The sequence below is a fragment of the Podarcis raffonei genome, chromosome 6 (genome assembly GCF_027172205.1).
Source record: "Podarcis raffonei isolate rPodRaf1 chromosome 6, rPodRaf1.pri, whole genome shotgun sequence".
NCBI lineage: Eukaryota > Metazoa > Chordata > Lepidosauria > Squamata > Lacertidae > Podarcis > Podarcis raffonei.
The window spans coordinates 60054109-60073434 of record NC_070607.1 but is presented as its reverse complement, the minus strand read 5'-3'; the positions used below and the strand labels follow the sequence as shown (position 1 = coordinate 60073434).

Genomic DNA, 19326 nt, shown 5'->3' with positions numbered 1-19326 from the left:
GTGTCAAAACTTCTATTAATAAATTGTTTGCATATATATGGTGAGCAATTTTTGAAGACTGTAGTGCATTATGTTATTCTACCATATATGGGTTGGATCCAAAATCTTTGCTCTTTGAATAGAAGGGCCCTTTGATGAGCAGTGGGGGATTTCCATTCATGGAGCAAAGACTGGATCTGACCCTATGTTCCCTAAGGAACACTTCTTTCATAGATCATTTTCAGAAATGCAGCCTGTAATGACTTGGGAGAAAATCTGCTATTTGTCATCAGATAACAAAATGTCTCTTACACATAAAGTATGTTTGTGTTCGCTAGAAGAAGATAGGGGTGGGGTGGGGAACCAGCAACATCCAAAGCTTTGATCTAGAGCCATTTATTTTAACATATCATATAGCCAAAGATAAATTAATTATGTCAGAGTATACCTTATTTCCTGTGGAACAGTGTTTATTTCATAAATCTTTTAAATTGTGATAATTATGATTTTTGAACAAATAATCTTGCTGAGATTAAGCATGTCTGGCTCAGTGATTGGATGAGTAACCACACAAATCTTGGGTCTCATGGTGGAAAAAAGGCATAATACAAATGGAAGAACATAAATAAATGGATAAATGATAAATACTAGAGTAGCATCCTCCTGACACATGTTTCTTGATCCAATGAAGGCTTCCATCTCCACAATGTGAGAGAGGGCTTCCCACTATGTGCACCCAAATTCTGTTCCAGAGGGTTGGGAAAACCTTTCTGGAACAGAGTTAGAAGTGACATGAAGGGCTGCAGGCAGGAGGAAGACTTGGCAGAACTATGACAAAACAACCCCAAATAGACAAAATAGCCTTCTGATAGAGCAAGGGCCGCCATTCCACTCTGACTAAAAGTTCAGCAATATGCAGGATGTGCCTGCTGAAATCTCAGAACTCATAAGGTGAAGGAAAAGATCGATTTGAAAGGAATAAAGATGCAAAACCTTAATGCTAAGAGAGAGAGAACGGGAAGAAAAAGAATCACGTATCAGAAATCCAGAAGGACTATACATATAATATGTGTGTATACCTTTGGCTGCTGTGTCACAGTTCAGAAAACAGAATGGCTCCATAAAATATTATTACCTATTTATTAAATACTTATGTAAATTTATTAATACAAATGTATTAAGTTATTGATTAAATTTATTAAGTAAGAATGCAGTTAGCATGAGTAGAAAAATCACCGTATGCAAACTTTACAGATTTATTTAAAACATTTCTATACTTTAATTCAAAATGTCCAGGGCATTTTCTAGTAACTTAAGAAAGAAATATCACACACGCACACACTAAAAGGCAGTCCTACAATCACAAACTGTGCTCTACTTATGCATTTTTATTCTGTCCTGCCTTTTATTTCACTTATATTTCCTGCTCTTTCCAAGAGGAAACTCAAGGCAATGTCCACAGGGTTGACTGGAGGTCTCTCATCTAGGACCAAACAAGACTTAGACCAGCTTTAGCTGCCCCCTGTGTTTTCAGATCACAGTCCTGACTGTGCTTCTACGGGCTACTTGAATACTGTGCAGAACAAACTATACTTTAGCTTGACTATCTCCAAACTCACCATGTCTGCTAATGAATCGTATGCAGCTCTCCACCACCAGGGGAATCGCTTGGCTGGAATCCTGAACAACAAAAGGAGAAATATGCGATGAAAAGAATATTAAAATGATAGTGCAGCTTTAAAAAAACGATACAGTTCTGAAATGAAAAGGCTACAGATGGAGGGATACTTCCCATCACAAAATTCCTACACAGCAGACACTGTGCAATATATGCTTTCTTTGTGTATCCACACACTGGAGGGAGTCATTAATAGCTATTGGATTTTCTGTATTTTAACTGCCAGAACACACTCAGTCTCTCGCGCTCTCTCTTTCTCTGAAAGAAAGTCTAGGTTAAACCTGGAGTTGGAATTTATTCCCCCTCATAGAGAACGCTTAAACAGGGATTACTGCCATTATTCAGTGTTGTGGTTATATTGAAGGTGACAATTCCCTGCTGTTTCAGCTATCTTTTCATTATAGTACCTTAGTCTGCAAGCCCCAGCATGGCTAGGCAGGACCGTGTGTATGTGGAAGGGGGCAGGAGGGCAGCAATGGAAATCTCTGCACCAACCTTTGAATGGGCTCCAATCAGGCCCCACAGTGCTGCAGTGGCAGTGGGGCTGGGTGGGCATCTAGGGGGTGCCAGGCTGGCTCAGCTATTCCTCCTCCCCCAGAATGCTCCATTTTGAAGCTTTCCTTCAGCAGGCAGAAGGGGGGGCTCGCTATGGGGTGGAGGGATGCTGAGCAGAGCAGAGAAAGGTAGGGTGTGACAAAGCGCTCCTGTGTCTAGCCCAAGCTGTTCCTCCACCCGCAAAGGGAGATTTGCAGCGTTTGGTGTGACTTGACAGAAAACAAACACTGGTGAATCCTATGAGAGACCTTAGAAGTTCTACAGAGTTTTTTTCAAGTGCGTAAACAAAACAACACAGCCTCCAGAAATTAAGTGTTCAGGCATTCAAAGACTGAGCTTTCCAAGAGAAGAACACGTAGATGGCAGGAAACAACCCCCCCACCCCCAAATAAGGGCACTTAGAAAATAAAAGAGCCTCTAATTTGTATAGCTTGGAAGGGTGAGGCAAGTATACAAATCACGGCAAGCCTTTCCGCCATTTCCCAACCATGTGTGTTATGTAAACAAAAATAAATAAAATCAAAGGCCTTACAAATCCTTTCATTCTACTCCAAAAAAAGAAGAAAAAGGCTTCATGGTACAGGAGAATAAAAGCAAACATTTGCATGCAACAAGGAATTGGATTTACAATGAGAAAAAGCTTATTGGAATTTTTACATATCTTATTTGGAATACGTTATGCCAAAATATTTTGTCTTTAATTTCTTCAGTGGCAAAGGTATCATCAGTAATAGACACATGGAGCTGGTTATCCTGATATAGAATTGACTTCAAATAGAAACAGACTACTTTGTGGACAAATTAACTTAAAATTCCTGTATGCTTCAAGTTATTAACAATTTAAAAAACCAAGTACTACAAGAACAAGTGAAGCCTCAAATCAAAACTGGCCTAGAAAAAGATATCAGGTCCTCCCTGTCCCATGGCAATATGACCTAGCTTCTTTATTATTGTGCCCAAGTTACAATGCTGTAAATCATCCACCAGGGACAAAAAAATAGATATTGGATTTTCTCTTATTAGTGGAGCACATGTGCACATTTAACAAAATCCCATCTAGCAAAGCAGAAGAGGAAGGCAAGATGAGCAGCCCTAGTAAAAAATTACAGTAGACAGAAGCAATAAGCTGAGTAGCATAAATGTGAGTATATAGGAGAATTATGATACACTGCTTATACTGGCTAGAGCCATTAGAGGGCAATAGCTTCAAACTCAGAGGCCCCAGACAGTAGAGGATAAGGGGAGAGAACACACACACAAAGGGGGGGAGGGCATGAAAGTTTTCATCTCTATGAAACAGTTCACACTGCTGTGTTACATCCAAGTGAGTAAAGGATAAATGGTAAGCCTACAACAAAGTATACTAAAATATCATCAAGAGATGCTCTTGTCCAGGACCCTTTAGCCTGCCAAGGCCCCTCTCCCTCTCTGTGTCCCTGGAGTTCCAATGTCACGTGCAACAGCTTAGGACCACAGAGCAGCCCTGTCTATTGACTCACTGACTATGCACTCAGTTATCTGAATACATTGTCTTAAGATGACCTGCCCACTCCAGAGCTTCCCCTGGACAATTCAAAAGCAATTGCTTTGCTTTGCTTACACTGCTTTGGAGCCAGAGTGTTGGCTTATGGCACCAGGGGTGTCCAAACTTTTTTCAAAGAGAGGCCAGATTTGATGACGTGAACATGTGTGAGGGCCGACCAAAGTTGCTGACCTTTTTTAAACAATTTTACCCCAAAGTTGTTGAGCTTTTTAAAGGATTTTACCAGAAAATAAACTGCCACAGGGGCCAGATTAAACTGGCCAGTGAGCCGCATTAGGCCCCCCAGACGGACTTTGGACATGCCTGTCTTACGCAGTCTCTGTTCCTCCCTCCCTCCCAAGCAAATAGATCAGAGCGGAGTCTCTTACTAAGATCTATCTTCCCCTAGCATTCAGCTCAGCAAATCTACAAGACATAATATCATCTAGAGAAAAAGGAGGGAGAAGAGGAAAAAGCAAGAGATGAAGACAATTAAATATTCTCCATCAAGTATAGGCTTGAGGTTTGGAGGCCCTTCTATGTCAGATTGAAGCAGCTTGCTGTTGTATACTGTGGACATAATCACTCCCCAAAAGGGTTCAGTGTGGCTGCTAGTAATGACTAGGTCTGAGGCGTCTCTGAATAGAGAAGTGTTCATTTGGAGCTTCATAAGCTTAGTGATTTATCAAACACAAAACTAATATTGGTTTAGGTTTTTTCCTTGAAACAACAATCCATTATGCAGATTCTTTTGGGTAAGGAGGAGATTATGCATTCCCTCCTTTGAGGACTGCACTTGCCGGCTGTCTTGATTTGGCCAAGGTAATTTGGGTTGGTCCCATCATTTCCCCTGCTATGAAATATTGGTGGCAAGAAATAACATCTGGCAATCATATAAATGGCATCAATTAATCTTTCTGTAATTGTATGAAGTCTTTATTACCTGCTTCCTTATGGTAGAACTGCGTCTGCTGTTGATCCCAAAGTCAAGACGAGCCATGATTGATCAAGGAGCAAGAAGAGGAAAAGAAAGCAAAGGCATATGTCAACATAATCACTTACAATCCAAATGCCACCTCATTTGGTATATAAATGGTTCTTCGTGGGGGTGGAGAGGAGGCAGAAAACCCCCCACTCATTTACTCCTGACTTTCAGAAACATTAAGTGGTCTAAAATAAAAGCCCAAAATGGACGCAGCAAAGCTTATTGCTAACATAAGGCTATACTTAACCTTTTACTTCCAACTGCAGAGAAACCCATTATAAACCTCCATCATTCTCGTGTCAGTTAGTGATAATTTACAGTCAGCACCACACTAAGGTAGGTGAGTTCTGCTGAGTGATTTAGAACCACAATGGGGAGGGAAAAACGCAAATTTGTTTCTCTTGTGGAGATTAATATAAACCTATTAATGTTTCTTTATTAAAACAAGTGGCCAAGAAAAGGAAAGTGACAGACAAATTAAACCACACTGAAATGACAAGCTATATTACAAATGGCCTCATGATTACTGTTTGTGTTCTCGGATGTTAGTGATCCAAAAAGGAAGGAACAGCCTTTTATGTGTGGTTTTTTTTGCCAAGCCTTCTCCACTAGGGAGGGAAGGAAATGAGAACCTTTTGTATCATTTCTCTGTAGACAGTTCTTGTCCTGACTGCATTTCATTTGAGGGCAGAAGCACTTAAATTCTTTGTTAAGTGCAAGGAACTATACTACCAGACGGAGCTGATAGCTAAGCAGCATACATATACCATTGCTATAAATAGTATGGGAGTAGCCTTACAAAAGAGTAAATAAGTTGTGTGATGTGCAGCCACCCATTCTGACCACATCCAATGTGAGCTGAGGATGTTGCCTGGATAGAAAGCAATAACAGACTTTCCAGGCTGTGAATTTCTGAGGAGAAGCAGGAAGGGTACCTAGACGGTATATGCTTGGTACCAACAGAAGGACTAAGAATCCTGCTCTGGAGTCCTGAAGGTCAATGGAAGTTCAGCTAGTCCTTTGTAATTCCCTTATTTAAGGATTTTTGCAAGTTCCATCTATGGAACTCAGGTACTTACTCAGCCATGTGAGTGGCTCATCCTGAGAATGGGTGATGCTACATTTGGTGTGACTGTCTCACAGTGTTTTCTCTAACTTCTGTTGTGCCTGCTTTCATTGTAGAGAGGAACGCAGTAAGCTATCTTATATCTGTTGGAAGCTGCCCAGAGTATCTAGGGCAACCCAGTCAGATGGGAAGAGTACATAGAAGAAGAAGGAGGAGGAGGAGGAGGAGGAGGAGGAGGAGGAGAATCCAATCGAGCTCACTATTGTCTACAACACTGAGCAACAGTGGCTGTCCAGAGTTTCAGGCCAGAGATTGAACCTGAAATCTTATAGCTCTAGCTATGCCCTTCTATTTGCTTCTCATATACAGTCATACCTTGGCTTTCAAACAGCTTAGTTCTTGTATGTTTTGGCTCCCAAATGCATCAAACATGGAAGTGACTGTTCCGGTTTACGAACTATTTTTGGAAGCCAAATGTCCGAAGGGGCTTCCGTGGCTTCTGATTGGCTGCAGGAGCTTCCGGCAGCCAATCAGAAGCCACGCTTTGGTTTCTGAACGTTTCGGAAGTTGAATGGACTTCCAGAACAGATTCTGTTCGAATTCCAAAGTATGACTGTAGTAGTTTTAGGGATGTAAAAAAACCCCAACAACCTGCCAAAGGGCAGCAGTCCACTGCACAGGAGTGGGATTTCATATTACCACAACACACAAGTTGATAGAAGCTTCTACTCCAGTGGAAAGTGTAAATATCCCCTTAAGATATGGACAGATCCATGCATTAACAAAATCTGTTGTGGCTCAAGAGAATGTGAGGTGGTAAATGCAGAGCACAATTACAATGCTCTACTGCATGGGTGGCCATCAGAGTGCTATTCAGATGTTCTGAACTACAACATCCACCATTCTTAACCACTGGATGTTCTCATTCAGAAATGGAATCCACAACATCTGGAGGGCTACCTTGCCCAACCTTTATTGATCTTATGTCAAAAAAACTGTCTTCAAGTATCTCTCATTCAGCTCATCCACCTGTTATGTGGGAGCACTTCTTTTTACCCTTGAAAAGATGTTTCAAATCAGCTCTAATAGCCTTGATCCATTTGTCTTCTCTCCAGCTTTGCTTCTGATTCAGCCATTTCTGTTCTGCCAAATGAATTGCAGAAGATACAAACTACTGAAAAGTCCCTGGATCATGAAACCAAACTCCCCGCCAGGACAGATGGTTGCTGAGTCTGTGAGGAAAGCAATCTTGCTTGCAAACTTAAGAACCATAATGGCACTTTTAATATCGAGGTATTCTGATGAAAAAGAAAGGATGACCAAGCTGCAGGGATGGTGTCAGGGGCAGGCGGGGGGGGGAGAGATTAATGTCACAGGAATGTAATATATTTTAAATTATCAAACCTAAATGATTCCCCAATATTTAATGTTGTTCTGCAATGAATAATATTTTATTATTACAGCTGTCAGACCCTAATTAGGACCTGTCAGCTCTGCTTTACTATGAGAAATGCAAAATGAAGTAATGACTCCAGATATGGAATAATCACCCTCCCTTTGTTAGAAAGGCTCATGTATGCTCTTGCACTCTCTCCACATGTACATGACTTCTAAGCCAATACAGAAAGGCAATTTGGAGATCTGCAATGTTTCAAAGAAGGCCTCATCAAAAGCCATATTTTTCTATTATTATTTCCACATATACGGTGACATTTATGATAGCATGATTGATGCCGGGCCCAGTTATAACAAAACGTTTATTTTCTCCACTGCTGCAATCCAATTCCATGTCAGACCAGATGAGGTCAATAGGCCAAAGTGAAAGAAAACCCCTTCCATGACTGATCCCTCCCCATCCCTATTAAACAATCAAAAGCTCTTCAGGTATTTATTTCAGGGCTTTTTATCCCCCATGACAAGAGGAGTTCCAGCAGAGCACAATGTCTTCTCTAGCCTGGAAAAATGGAAGGTGTTTAGACCAGGAAAAAAAGAAGAAAAGAGATGACAGCATATTAACTAATTGGCACATCCTTTCCCTCTCCTAAGCAAGTTTATCAGGTTGTCTATATGCGATGCTCAGCAAAAGCCAAACCCTCTCCTCGTGTCATTGAAATATACATATTTATCTTGTTTCCCAGTTCCATTAGGAGTCAAGGATGATCTCACAATGTGTGTAGATTTGCCTAAACTTTATGGGGCTGGGAGGACAACTTGACATGAGTTTCCACTTTTGGTGGCATCCCCATTGTTGTTTAGTGACAGGAGTGAGCCAGCAGTAAATCACACCGAGCATGTGGAATTAACTCCTTAATAGCAAAAACAAGATCTGAACAGGAATGTCAGGCCTAATGAGCACAGCAACTCATCTCCAGTAGGTCTTGCCCCGATGAAGGAGTTGTTGTGACAGAAGGTCCCCACTTCCCCACAGCTGTTAAATCCTCTCCTCTCCAGGGCTTTCCCCAAGCAATCTTGAGATTTCTCCTGTGTGAAGCTTACTTATCCTCCTCCCCTTTCATTCCTCTCCTGGTTCTTGGAGACCGAGGGGTGGGGGGCGGGGGGGAGCTCATCGCAGTAAGAGGGGGAGACACCTATGCCTCATCTCTGGTCTCATCTCTGTCCCTTGGCCTCCCTTCTCTCCTGCTTCAGCTTCTGCCTCTGGGTCTAGACTTCTTTGCCACAGACTCTCCCAGCTCACTAAACCCTGTTACCTCTTCAGTTTCTGACACCTCCTCCTCCCAGTTTTCTCCCTCTTCTCCTTCTGACCACTCATCATCATCCATCTCCAGGCTCTGTGCCTTTTTCCCTTGGTGGTTCCCCAGCTGGTTCCTCCCACCATTCCTGTGTGTCCAACCAGTTCCTGACATCTAGTATCTATTTCTGCCCTTAGACCCAAGTTAGACAGCACTACCCATGTGTTAGAATTCTCAGTAATTAATATCAATTTATCCAAATTGCCCCAGGTAAACACAGTCGTAACAACTCTACTTAAATAGCATGCCTATAGCATGTCTTATTTTGGGTCCGTTCACACTTAATGCTAAGCCATGGTTTGAATGCAATCGCCGCCATCCTGGTGTCTTCTGAATGTTTTAAACCATAACTTCAAATACACTTCTCCAGGAAGCTTTGAAAACTGGGAATTATGGTGAGAGTTGCAGCTGAAAATATGTGGAGGGCACTAGGTTAGCAAAGACTGGCTTAGTGATATGCGCTCAAGCTCGAGTGAGGCCAAGGGAAGGCTTGTGGTCTCCCCGCTCCTCCCCCCTCCCTGGTGTGCAGTCAGGGGAAAGGAATTCTGAAACATTCATTTTCTGTTTCCATGAATGGTGACTTGTTACGTACGAACCAAAGACAGTGGTTTAAAACAGTCCGGTAAGTTTCAAAACAAGCCAATTACAAGACATCAATTATGAAGCTAGTTTGTTTTAACTAACCAGAGCTTTAACTAACTAGTGTCTGCAAACCACAACGCCTAGTTCATACATAGCAAGAAGCAAGGATTCATGGAAGCCCTTCCCCAACACCAGACATGTCGTCTTGGGGTGGGGGTGAGGAGCATACAAGACCAAGGCTCCATGGGCTCATTCTAGCTTATGCACATAGTGCTAAGCCACGGTTTAGCATTGCATGTGACTCAGTCCTTTCCTGTGTTGTGGCCGTTGTGTGGGAGGCTGCTTCAAAGGCTTCATATGGAAGCTTACATTTCCAGAAGCTGCATTTTTGTTTTTTGTTTTTAGGAAAAAATACAAACATAAGAAATGCCATCAAAATGAGTAGCAGTTTGAAGGAGGATTGGCAAGTGCTTTGTTTGCAAGAAAAGGACTGTTTGGGTTAGTGGAAGATACTGAAACAACAAAGCTGCTTGGGACCACACCTACCTGGCAAGAGAGCAATCAGTCCTTTGACCTGTTAAGAGAAAAACAGCTATGTTTCAAAAGGAGAGAGACTTGTAGCAGACAGGAGGAAGGGCAGGTGTGATTTCAACCTTGGTTTGGAGGCAAAAGGGACTGGGGGGCTTAAATAAATAAAGAAGTGTGACTGAGCATCCCCCCACTCTCTGCTTCTGTTGTTATGGAGATCAAGAGAGCACGTCCCCGCAGGCAAGGCTCCTCCATGGCTGACCAGGAAATGCACAAAACAGCTCCAAGCTGCCTGAAGACTCTTTGGAAAGCATTGTTTTCAGAAATTGGTTTTCTAGAGATGCAATAATTGTTGACTGCTACTGCCAAAGGAGAGCCACGCCACTTCTCCCTCCGACATCTTCCCAGAAGGAATCAGCAGTGAAGAGAGATTGTGTTTTATGAAACCACTTGGAGAGACTGAAAACATTCACAGATTTGCTAGCCCACAAGCACGAGGTGCCAGCATCCCATCTATTTCAGGAGTCATGGTTTTGAATGATATTTTCTGGAATCATATTTATATACAAAAAAACAAAAAAACCACCAACCTTATTATGGCTTGGAAGGAAAGGGTCCAAACCACTACGCCTAGTGCTGATACAGGCAATATTTAAAAATACTGCACTGAGAGTTTTAAAAAAGGAGGAGGATAGACACACAAATTATTTGGCACATATCAGAGCTCAGACAGTTTTTAAGTTGCCTTATGCAATGGAATGTTGCTGATTTGCATCAACTAAGGACTTGGCCTCATAGCTCAAGATTAAAAATGAAGTGATGGGAATGAAGCTAATTGTTGATCATGGAAAATAAATAACCCATTTTGAACAGTCACTTTCTCCCTCCCAACATAAACCTCAATTACCCAGAATGGTGCATAATTTATAGCAGCATTATTCCAAACCAGAGTTTCTTACCATCTGTCCCACTTCCATCACAGAATATTCATATGTATAAATTACACGGCTGTGGCAACATCAAAGGGCTATAGTATTACAGTGACAAATGCAGATGGAAGGCAGGGAAATAATTACTCGCAGATAGAGAGATCTGCTGGTACTTTTTATTAACGGAACTTGTCATCTTCAGATTAAAATAACTGGCAAATGAAGCCAAACGTCACCTTAAAGATAAGTGGGGGGTGAGGCAAGACACAAACCCCTATCAAGTTGCTCCAAAGTTAGTCAGGCACTCTGCCAAATGACCTTTCTCAGCGCTAAAGTTGTAGAGGGATGATTCTATGATTTCAGTCACCCACTATCTACTGCAATAGCATTTATAAACTGGTTAGGACTGGGATCTAAAATTGCTTCAGTTTATTGTGTTCTGATTTGGGGTTGCAAGGAAATACATTTTTCTAAGTTCCTTGTTCTGCAATACAATTGCACCCATGTTGTTGTTGTTGTTTTAATGGCTCAAACTCAGGGACAAAGACCTTTGCAAGCACATTTCAACCCAATCCACAACAGCATTATAGAAGCAAAAGGGGCTCTCTGACATTAGAAAGCCAAAAAAGAAAGACATTTAGCTTTCTGTCTTTTTCCTCTGCAGGAGTCAGTTTGGCGGGTCAGGCAGGTCAAGAAGAGCCATACGCTGGAATGCAGAAGTCAGCTATGACCCAGGAATGTGATTCATCACAGAAGCAGCAGGAGCATTATATCCAGACACTCAGAGGGAGAAAATGCTCCCAGGAAATGGCATGCCTTGTTCTACTTTTTTGATAGACAAATAGTTTCTTGTGCCAGAAAACCTGGAAAATGTGTCCATTGCTTCATTTCACTTCCTATGGATCAGAGTCAATTTAAAAATAACCAACAGCTTTATCCAACAAATTTGTGGATTCAGAATGCAAAGCACTTTCCAAACTATTCACATTAATGTTCATAGGCACACGTAGATGATTTGAAGAAATAAAAAAATGTCATGTCACTGTATTCATTGTACCAATAAGATGCTGTACTCAAAGCAGCTAATTCTGGGCCAGAGGCATTCAGCCATATGGCTCAGAGCAGATTTTGCAAGAATGAAAGGAAGTGTTGGCAAAAAGACTTTAATAACATATTACAGTTCAGAACAAACCCTCTGATTTAGCTCCTTTCCCCAAAGACCTGAATCCTGTAAATGGGAAACAGATCAACACAGACAGCTATAATGAAAGCCGGAGCTGGTCTTTGTTGTGATATGAACAGATAATTCTATCGAGTCTAGGATTGCCTTGCCTTGCCCTTCCCCAGAAGCTGGACAGATGGGTTTTTCATGGGCAGTCAGATACATAAACTTCTGGTGGCACCTTGGTTCAACGTCAGTGTCATAGACAACTAATCATTCCAGCTCCAGCTGCTGGTGGTCCAAGCAGTTTAATGAAGTTACAACAGGCTTTGCACTGGTAGAATGGTTACCTCCAGTTCTACCTATGACTACCTCTTTTATCCTGGATTTCTTAAAAGAGTCCACACAGAGATGAAAGGCAAGCAAGTCCACGGGGAAAAAACATTTCCTTAAATGATAAGAATATTTGCATGCTAGGAGAAACAAAGTAATTACTAGGATTACCCCAATTTGATTCTGTGGGATTGTTATAATGGATGGGGAAAGTGGGGGGGGGGGAGGAAATAGGCATATGCTTCAGTTAAACAAATAGATGATGCACATTATTGGCTCATTAAGCACTTCCCTTTCATCATTACTTAAGCAGTGCAGTAGGGATTGAATAATAAATTCATAAAACATGACTTTGTCCACTTAGCATTGATAATCCAAGTCTGTTATGCTCAGTCAGCTGCCTAATTCAGTAATTACGAGGGATGGGCTGACACAATGACAAGTGATTCCCAGACTTACTTTCTCCCAGAGTCTTCTGAAGGAGGTCATGTTTTGCCTGAAGCTTGGTGATGAGGTTCCGCCCTTCCAGATACTCCTTCAACTTCTGTTGGAGCAAAAAGAAGCCAAGGATCAACATCTATGTCTAGGACACAGAAGGACTATGGACCAAGAGACCGGAATGGACCAAGATACCCCCTATGTGACAAAGAGCTTAGGGTAAATCAAACCATCATGGTTCCCATGCAATAACTAAATAAGACCTAAATAACCGAGACCTTTCACAAAAGCACACGCAACCTAACACAGGGCATTTCAGTAGAGTGAAGGAGCTTTCACAGATAATTATCATTGTGGTTGTGTATCCTTCATATCTCTGGCCTAACCTCACTGAATGATACCATAGCCTGTCTCTTTGTCATATTATGGATATTAAAACAATACCTTTTGGACTAGCAAACAGATTGTACTGCAAATCTGGGGTAGTGCTGGCAGAAGAATTTGTGTGGGGCTCAGCCTACTGAAGATAACATTTAAAATAAGCCATTCAAAAAACCCAAGGACTTTATCCTTTTCTGGCCCCATAAAGAGACATGAGATCTATAGAATTTTTAAGGGTGCAAGTGGAAGAGCACTCATCCCGACTGCAGTTTCCAGAAACTGGCATTCAGAAGCAAACTAACTGCAGAGGCACAGAACTGCCATCATGGCTAGCAATCAATGATAGCGTTCAATAGAGCCCTTCAGCTTTGCACTACGTACTGAAGTTACAAATATGCTTAGGACTTAGGGTACCTCATTTGATTGGCTCATGGCCCTCAGCCCTGCTCCCTATGAATATCCTGTCCATTTTGTGGTGGGAAACATGGGGATTCCATGCCTGGCAGTGGCTGGAATCAAGTCCATCTGTTGCCTCAGGTAGCTCCTCTCCTGAAGTAACACAATCCTTTAAAGTGTTTGCCCCCAAGGGACTATATTGTGCAATGTGCTCCGTTTCCAAGGGCCCTTTCCCCATTCAGACTATTTGAAGCCAATTCAGCGTATCCAGGATAACAGTCTCACGAGAACTTCCCTTGGATGGTTTCCTACAACATCAGCTAGAGCTCCCTTCCTTGCTTCATCTCTGTATTTGTTGCTGTCCTTGGGTTAGTCAGGAACCTTAATAGGACATGAGACCCTGTGTTCCCCTTAAAGAAACAATAGCCATGGGACTGGTTTGGGTTCCAGCAGGTCCCAAACTGGTAACCCACCCATTTTCTCTGCCTCTGGAATGCCCCATTTTGTGGCCTTCCACTGGCTACTGCCAGTGAGAATCCTGCAGTAGTACTTTTGCCTTCCCACACATTTGGCATGCAGGAGAAGCTCTGCCCTGGTGGCAGCTGGCAGGAGGTATGCTTAGCAGGCAAAAGTGGGCAGGGCAGAGGGACACTTGCACCCAATCCAACATGCACCTCTGACCCTCCAACCCAGTGTGTGTTATATGCTGAATTATTCTGCAACAGAAACTTGAAAAATTCAAAGGACAACTCTTAGTCCCTTTAAGCAGCACATTATCAGGGAAAGGTCTTTATTTTTCAGGGGAAATGTCTAGCTATCATTGTGACATTTTCACATTTACTTCTTACTTAATTTTAACTTCAAATGTTTTTATTTCAGTGTCCTAGCTCATTACAGTGTTACGGATTACAACTCTGTGCAGTTAAAATAAGCAGTGTTAAATTCCCCACTTTAAAGGGCAAAGCTTTCAAAAATCAAAGTAATGGGGGGAAAGGGGGAGGAAGGAAGGAAAAATTAATATCAAGTATTACCAATTCTGATTTAAAAGGAAAAAAACCAGAAAACAGATTGTCCATAAATTCTCAAGAAGCCTTAGAATTAAGAGCATTGTATAGCACAAAACTAATACAACTGCAAATAAATTTAGGATTTAAATGAGCAGTCAAACCAACCCACACTATCCTAAGAAGTGGAGGAACACAATGCCAAAGCACAGTGTCATTAGAGAAACCTTTCATTGCAAGCATGTTCACAGTTCAGTGGTTTGCTCCCTGCTGTCAGTCAAGGCCCCATTAAAATAAATAACCACTTGATAATAAGACATGACAGATTGCCTGCCTGGAGCCAATTTAAACCTGAAGGTGAGACTCTGAGCCCTAAACTATTAGATAGCTATATGCAGATTACAAAATAAAGTCCACAATGCAGCCCAGTGATTAGAACTAACAGTTTAATCCCATATTAATATGGGCATATAGAAAATTATAGTATGCAGCATTTGGACATAATGGCAAACTATGTTTCACCACTCAATAGAAGTGGACTGTTCCAATCATTTCCCCTTCTGTGCAGAGGAAAGGAAGAAGGGAACACACAAGCCCAAACCTACTGCTACATACTCCTGATCCTCCAAACTAGGATTTGGAGATTGGTTAAATGCAGCTACAGGCATGAAACAATGCAGCTGATAAGTTTACTGTTCAATGCAAAGGACATGACAAATTTGTATTAAGCAACACATAGAGGCCCACTCTATGTGTTACGAACCTATTATTGTCACTCAAAAGAAACCATGCATGTATGAACAAAGGTTAACAGATAATGAGTGATGTCTTTCACCTGTGGCTGACCACAAATATGAAGTCTGTCTGCGTATGGGATCTTGTTGTAGCATCCATCTAAGACTGCAGTGGGCATCACTGAGAAATACAGCTCAATAAAGGCATTTCTTACTGCAGCTGGTGAGAACTTGGTCAGATAACTAGCTCTAAAATGCTCTGCTCTCAAGAGTGGACACCAATGGGGAAATTTGGTGTTTCTAATTAGTTGTAGGTCCCTTTTGGATTCTTTCTAGAAGAGCCAATCCTTTAACAGACACTTAATCAAGGTCAAAGCAAAGCTCAGTTCTGGAAAATAAGAATACTCTAAACATCTTGACGAGCTGCTTTCCAGAGTTGATCATGCAACTCCATATAGCACAGAGCAGGAAACCACTCAATAGGCATAGTAGCAATTTTAAAAATATACTTTAACTGAGCGCAGTCCGCTCTTGCCTTAAGTGTTGGCCACCTGGATTCTGTACAAAGTGCTGCTGAAATTCCTGACGGTAAAGAGCATAGCGTCGTGTAACATAACTTTATCAATGCCCCTATGGTTTTCTGTACTTTGACTTTCACTGCCTCCATATGAAACTTCCAAGAGAGTGTTTCACTAATGAGTATACCCAGGTGTCTAATAGACTACGTTTGTTCTATAAGCACCATTTATACCTAGGACTGTGTTTGCCAAAAATCATAATCATTGTCTTAGAGTCTTTTATAGACAGACTTTCCTGTTAACAGTATGTGCTGAACACCTCCAAGAGATTTTTGAGCCCAATCTGGAAAGAGAGAGGAGCACCAAATCATCTGCATACATCAAAATTGAGATATTTCTGTTCCTAATTATTGGAGGGGGAGAGTTTGCATTGGCTAAATATGGCACCAAATCATTAATATGAAAGTAAGGAGGGGTAAGAATGCAACCTTGCATTCCTCATGACGTTTTAAAAAACATGAGTCATACCATCATTTTAAAACTACTCTGACCCTCATTTCTGCATAGTTCTTGGATCAATAGCAGAAATCTGCAGTTGATGTTGGCAATTTGAAATTTCTCCCACACTCTGTATTGATTAACAAAGTCGAATGCAGCAGAAAGATCAATAAAGGCTACATAAAGATTATTCTTAATGTTCTTAGTATATTTCCTTATAATATGGTTCAGAGTAAAACACTGATCAATGGGACTGTGCCCTTCTTTGAATCCAGCTTGTACTTCATGAATAATGTTGCTATTTTGCAACCAGTTGGATAAATTTTTGAAGGCGATACTGCTCATATAGCTTTGAGGAGTTGTATAACAAACTAACTGGCAGATAGTTTTGCAGATCATTCCTACTGCATTTCTTATAAACTGGGAAAAGAATACTTACCGGTATTTTCCATCCAGAGGGCATTTGGCCCATGTTGTTTATGGTGGTAAATAAGCCAGCCAGGATAGGCACCCACCATTCTATGTATTCCTTACATAGGAATATAGAGCTCCAGGAGCTTTATTTGATTTCAGAAAGGAAAAAAGGACCTTTCTCTCATTATGGGAGACTGGTTGCCATTCAGGTAGGTGGATAAATCATTCTGTGCTACTGGTATATATGATTTTCCAGGCAGGAATTGAGGCTTTTGTGATGGTCTCACTTCATTTAAACCCTGGGCCACCAATTCCCAGAGTTTGTTTTCCCTCTGTTCCATTACTGCTAGCCCCAATTCCTGCCATGGGGTTATCGTATATCCAGCTTTCTTGTTTTGGAGCAGACTCTTGTATTCCAATTTACGTCCATGGATTCCTTTGACAGATTCTTATTCAAATCTCTAATTGCTTTAGCCAGAGCTTTCTTACACTTCACATTGACTGTCAAACCAGCTATGGCATGTTGGTGGAAAACCAGCTTCATGGGCAGAAGGATGTTGTTGTTGTTGTTGTTGTTGTTGTTGTTGTTGTTGTTGTTGAGTCGTTTAGTCGTGTCCGACTCTTCATGACCCCATGGACCAGAGAACGCCAGGCACTCCTGTCTGCCACTGCCTCCCACAGTATCATCAAATTCATGTTGGTAGTTTCGAGAACACTGTCTACCTTCACCCAATCCAACATGCACCCTGCCCTCCAACCCTGTGTCTGGTGTGTGCTGGGGTCTTAGGCAGTTGAATCAGCATATTATCAGAAAAAGTTATTTAAATACCAAAGTGCCTAGCTATCATTGTGACATTTTCACATTTATTTCTTACTTCATATTGGCTTCAAATATTTTTATTTCAGTGTAATGCCTACTAACTGTGAAGTTAAAATAAGCAGTGTTAAACTCACCATTTTAAAGGGCAAAACTATCAAAGTAATGGGGGAAAGGGGTAAGAAGGAAAGAAAAATTAATGATTCATAATGCTACATCCTACCTTGGAGAATTGGTAGCACCAGCCACTTTTGTCCTATTCAAGTTGCACTCCCACCTCTGAGCAATTACAAGCGACTTAGTGACAAACTGCTGCACCAGCTTTCCAGCATATAATATAAGTCACTGTGCCTGAGGGCCTACCTCCTGCATGCTTCAGTCAACAGGTAAGTATACAGGCAAGCCTCTATGTGAACTAGTGCTGATGTGGGCACTCACAGTATTAGGCTATAAGTCGCTTGTTTTAATTCCATCATCTGCAGCATCAATCCAATTTGTTTTGACCATCAACGACAAGTATTTCCACTGTAAAGCCATTGTATGCCTGTGCATACAAACCAAGTTAACATTTTGAAATAAATACTATGCCACCTTAAGACGATAGCACTTCTGGCCCAGGTACAATACATCAGAAGTCCTATACCAGGGACAGCCTAAAATCACAGTGCTGTTTCTGTACTGCCAACTTCTCTGATGAAATAATGTGTTACTCTATACCAGAGGAATCTTAACGGTGCTCCCTCTCCCCACCCTAACCCTAACCCACAACTGCACAACTATGAACACTATCTCCCACCTTGGTATTTACCAGTAAGAAGCAGCTGTCAAGATAAAAACATAATAGGCTAATGTGCAACCCAATCTAGGTCTTCCTGCCTTGCTGGCAAAGCAAGAGTGTTATGCTTTCGAGGCTGTATGGAAATACCTTCTGTCATATGTCTCATATCCTTAACCCTCTCTCAGGAATCCTGATCACTCAGCTCATTTTTGAAAAAGCAACATCAAAGCTGATGCAGGCATTCAGCTTGAGGAGAGATATTCCCAGAATGCACTGGGGGAGGGGAAGGAAATCAGGAGCACCACAGTGCTACTGTTGATGATTAAAAAGGGAGAAAGAACAGCACATTGATAAAAAGCAGCATGGCACTGATTACAGGCAAGGTTATAAATAATATTTTCATAAGTCTCACGGATTTTGTGCAGATTAACAAAGCATTTCTGCCAAGCACTTTGAAGATGAAGGACTACATAGTGGCTTGATATTTTTAACAAGTGATAGCAATTAGATGTAAACTACAGTCATCCATCCTTTCTTCAGATGTCTTACTTATTTTGCTACATCTACATCTCCCTCACCAGACCAGCACCTCAATTTCATGTGCTTATTCTAACGGCCATTGTGAAGTGTGAAATTACTCTTAACCTTGCTTTACAAAAGAGATACCGAAGCACAGAAAACAAGCAATAGGGTTATGGTAGGATCAGAAGTGGGGATTATGGGAACCCAAGGATTGTGCACCAGCCACCAATATTTCCTCTCTCCCCCTTCAGTAATAATAGTCATTGTCTTCCCTACAAACTAAAAAATGGTGTTAAATGTGCTGCATCTACCAGAAAACATCTCCCAAGAAAATCAATGCTAAAACTGGCTGTGAAAAGGATTGCTTGAATCACAGAATAAAGCAGCAATTCAATGTTATTTTGTCTTTGACATTTTATAATGGAAGTTTTAAAAGTGTGGGGGCGCACAGAGAAATGCGTTGCAGGCATTCTATATTTCTTGTTCTGAGGGTACTAAAGAGACAAGGATTGGGTTTGCATAAGGAACACATAGCATGAGTCGCTAATGTGAAGTGTCAATCCATTTCCCCTTTTGCACCTTGTTCCATCACACTTCCCTGAGAGGGAGCAGTTTTGTGTGGAGAATAGAGCAGTAAGCACATACAATTTGAGTGTTTGCTCCTGAAGGGAAAGAGGTTTTCCAGATATATTTGTAAGATTAATGGTCCTCCTTCACTCCCTCTGCTGCTGCAATGCCTTCAATAAATGGGAAGGGT

At 41.5% G+C, this 19326-nt stretch overlaps 1 protein-coding gene across 5 annotated transcripts in view; it reads right to left on the bottom strand.

The window, feature by feature from the left end:
- Positions 1 to 19326, bottom strand: part of SRGAP2 (SLIT-ROBO Rho GTPase activating protein 2) — a 204421-nt gene that overhangs the window by 32703 nt on the left and 152392 nt on the right. For all 5 annotated transcript variants that reach the window (XM_053393341.1, XM_053393343.1, XM_053393345.1 and 2 more), the window contains 4 exons: positions 12529 to 12613; positions 9664 to 9691; positions 4678 to 4705; positions 1599 to 1659 (listed from right to left, as the gene is read on the bottom strand). In XM_053393341.1, the coding sequence (XP_053249316.1) occupies positions 1599 to 1659; positions 4678 to 4705; positions 9664 to 9691; positions 12529 to 12613 (202 nt within the window). The remainder of the gene's footprint in view (positions 1 to 1598; positions 1660 to 4677; positions 4706 to 9663; positions 9692 to 12528; positions 12614 to 19326) is intronic.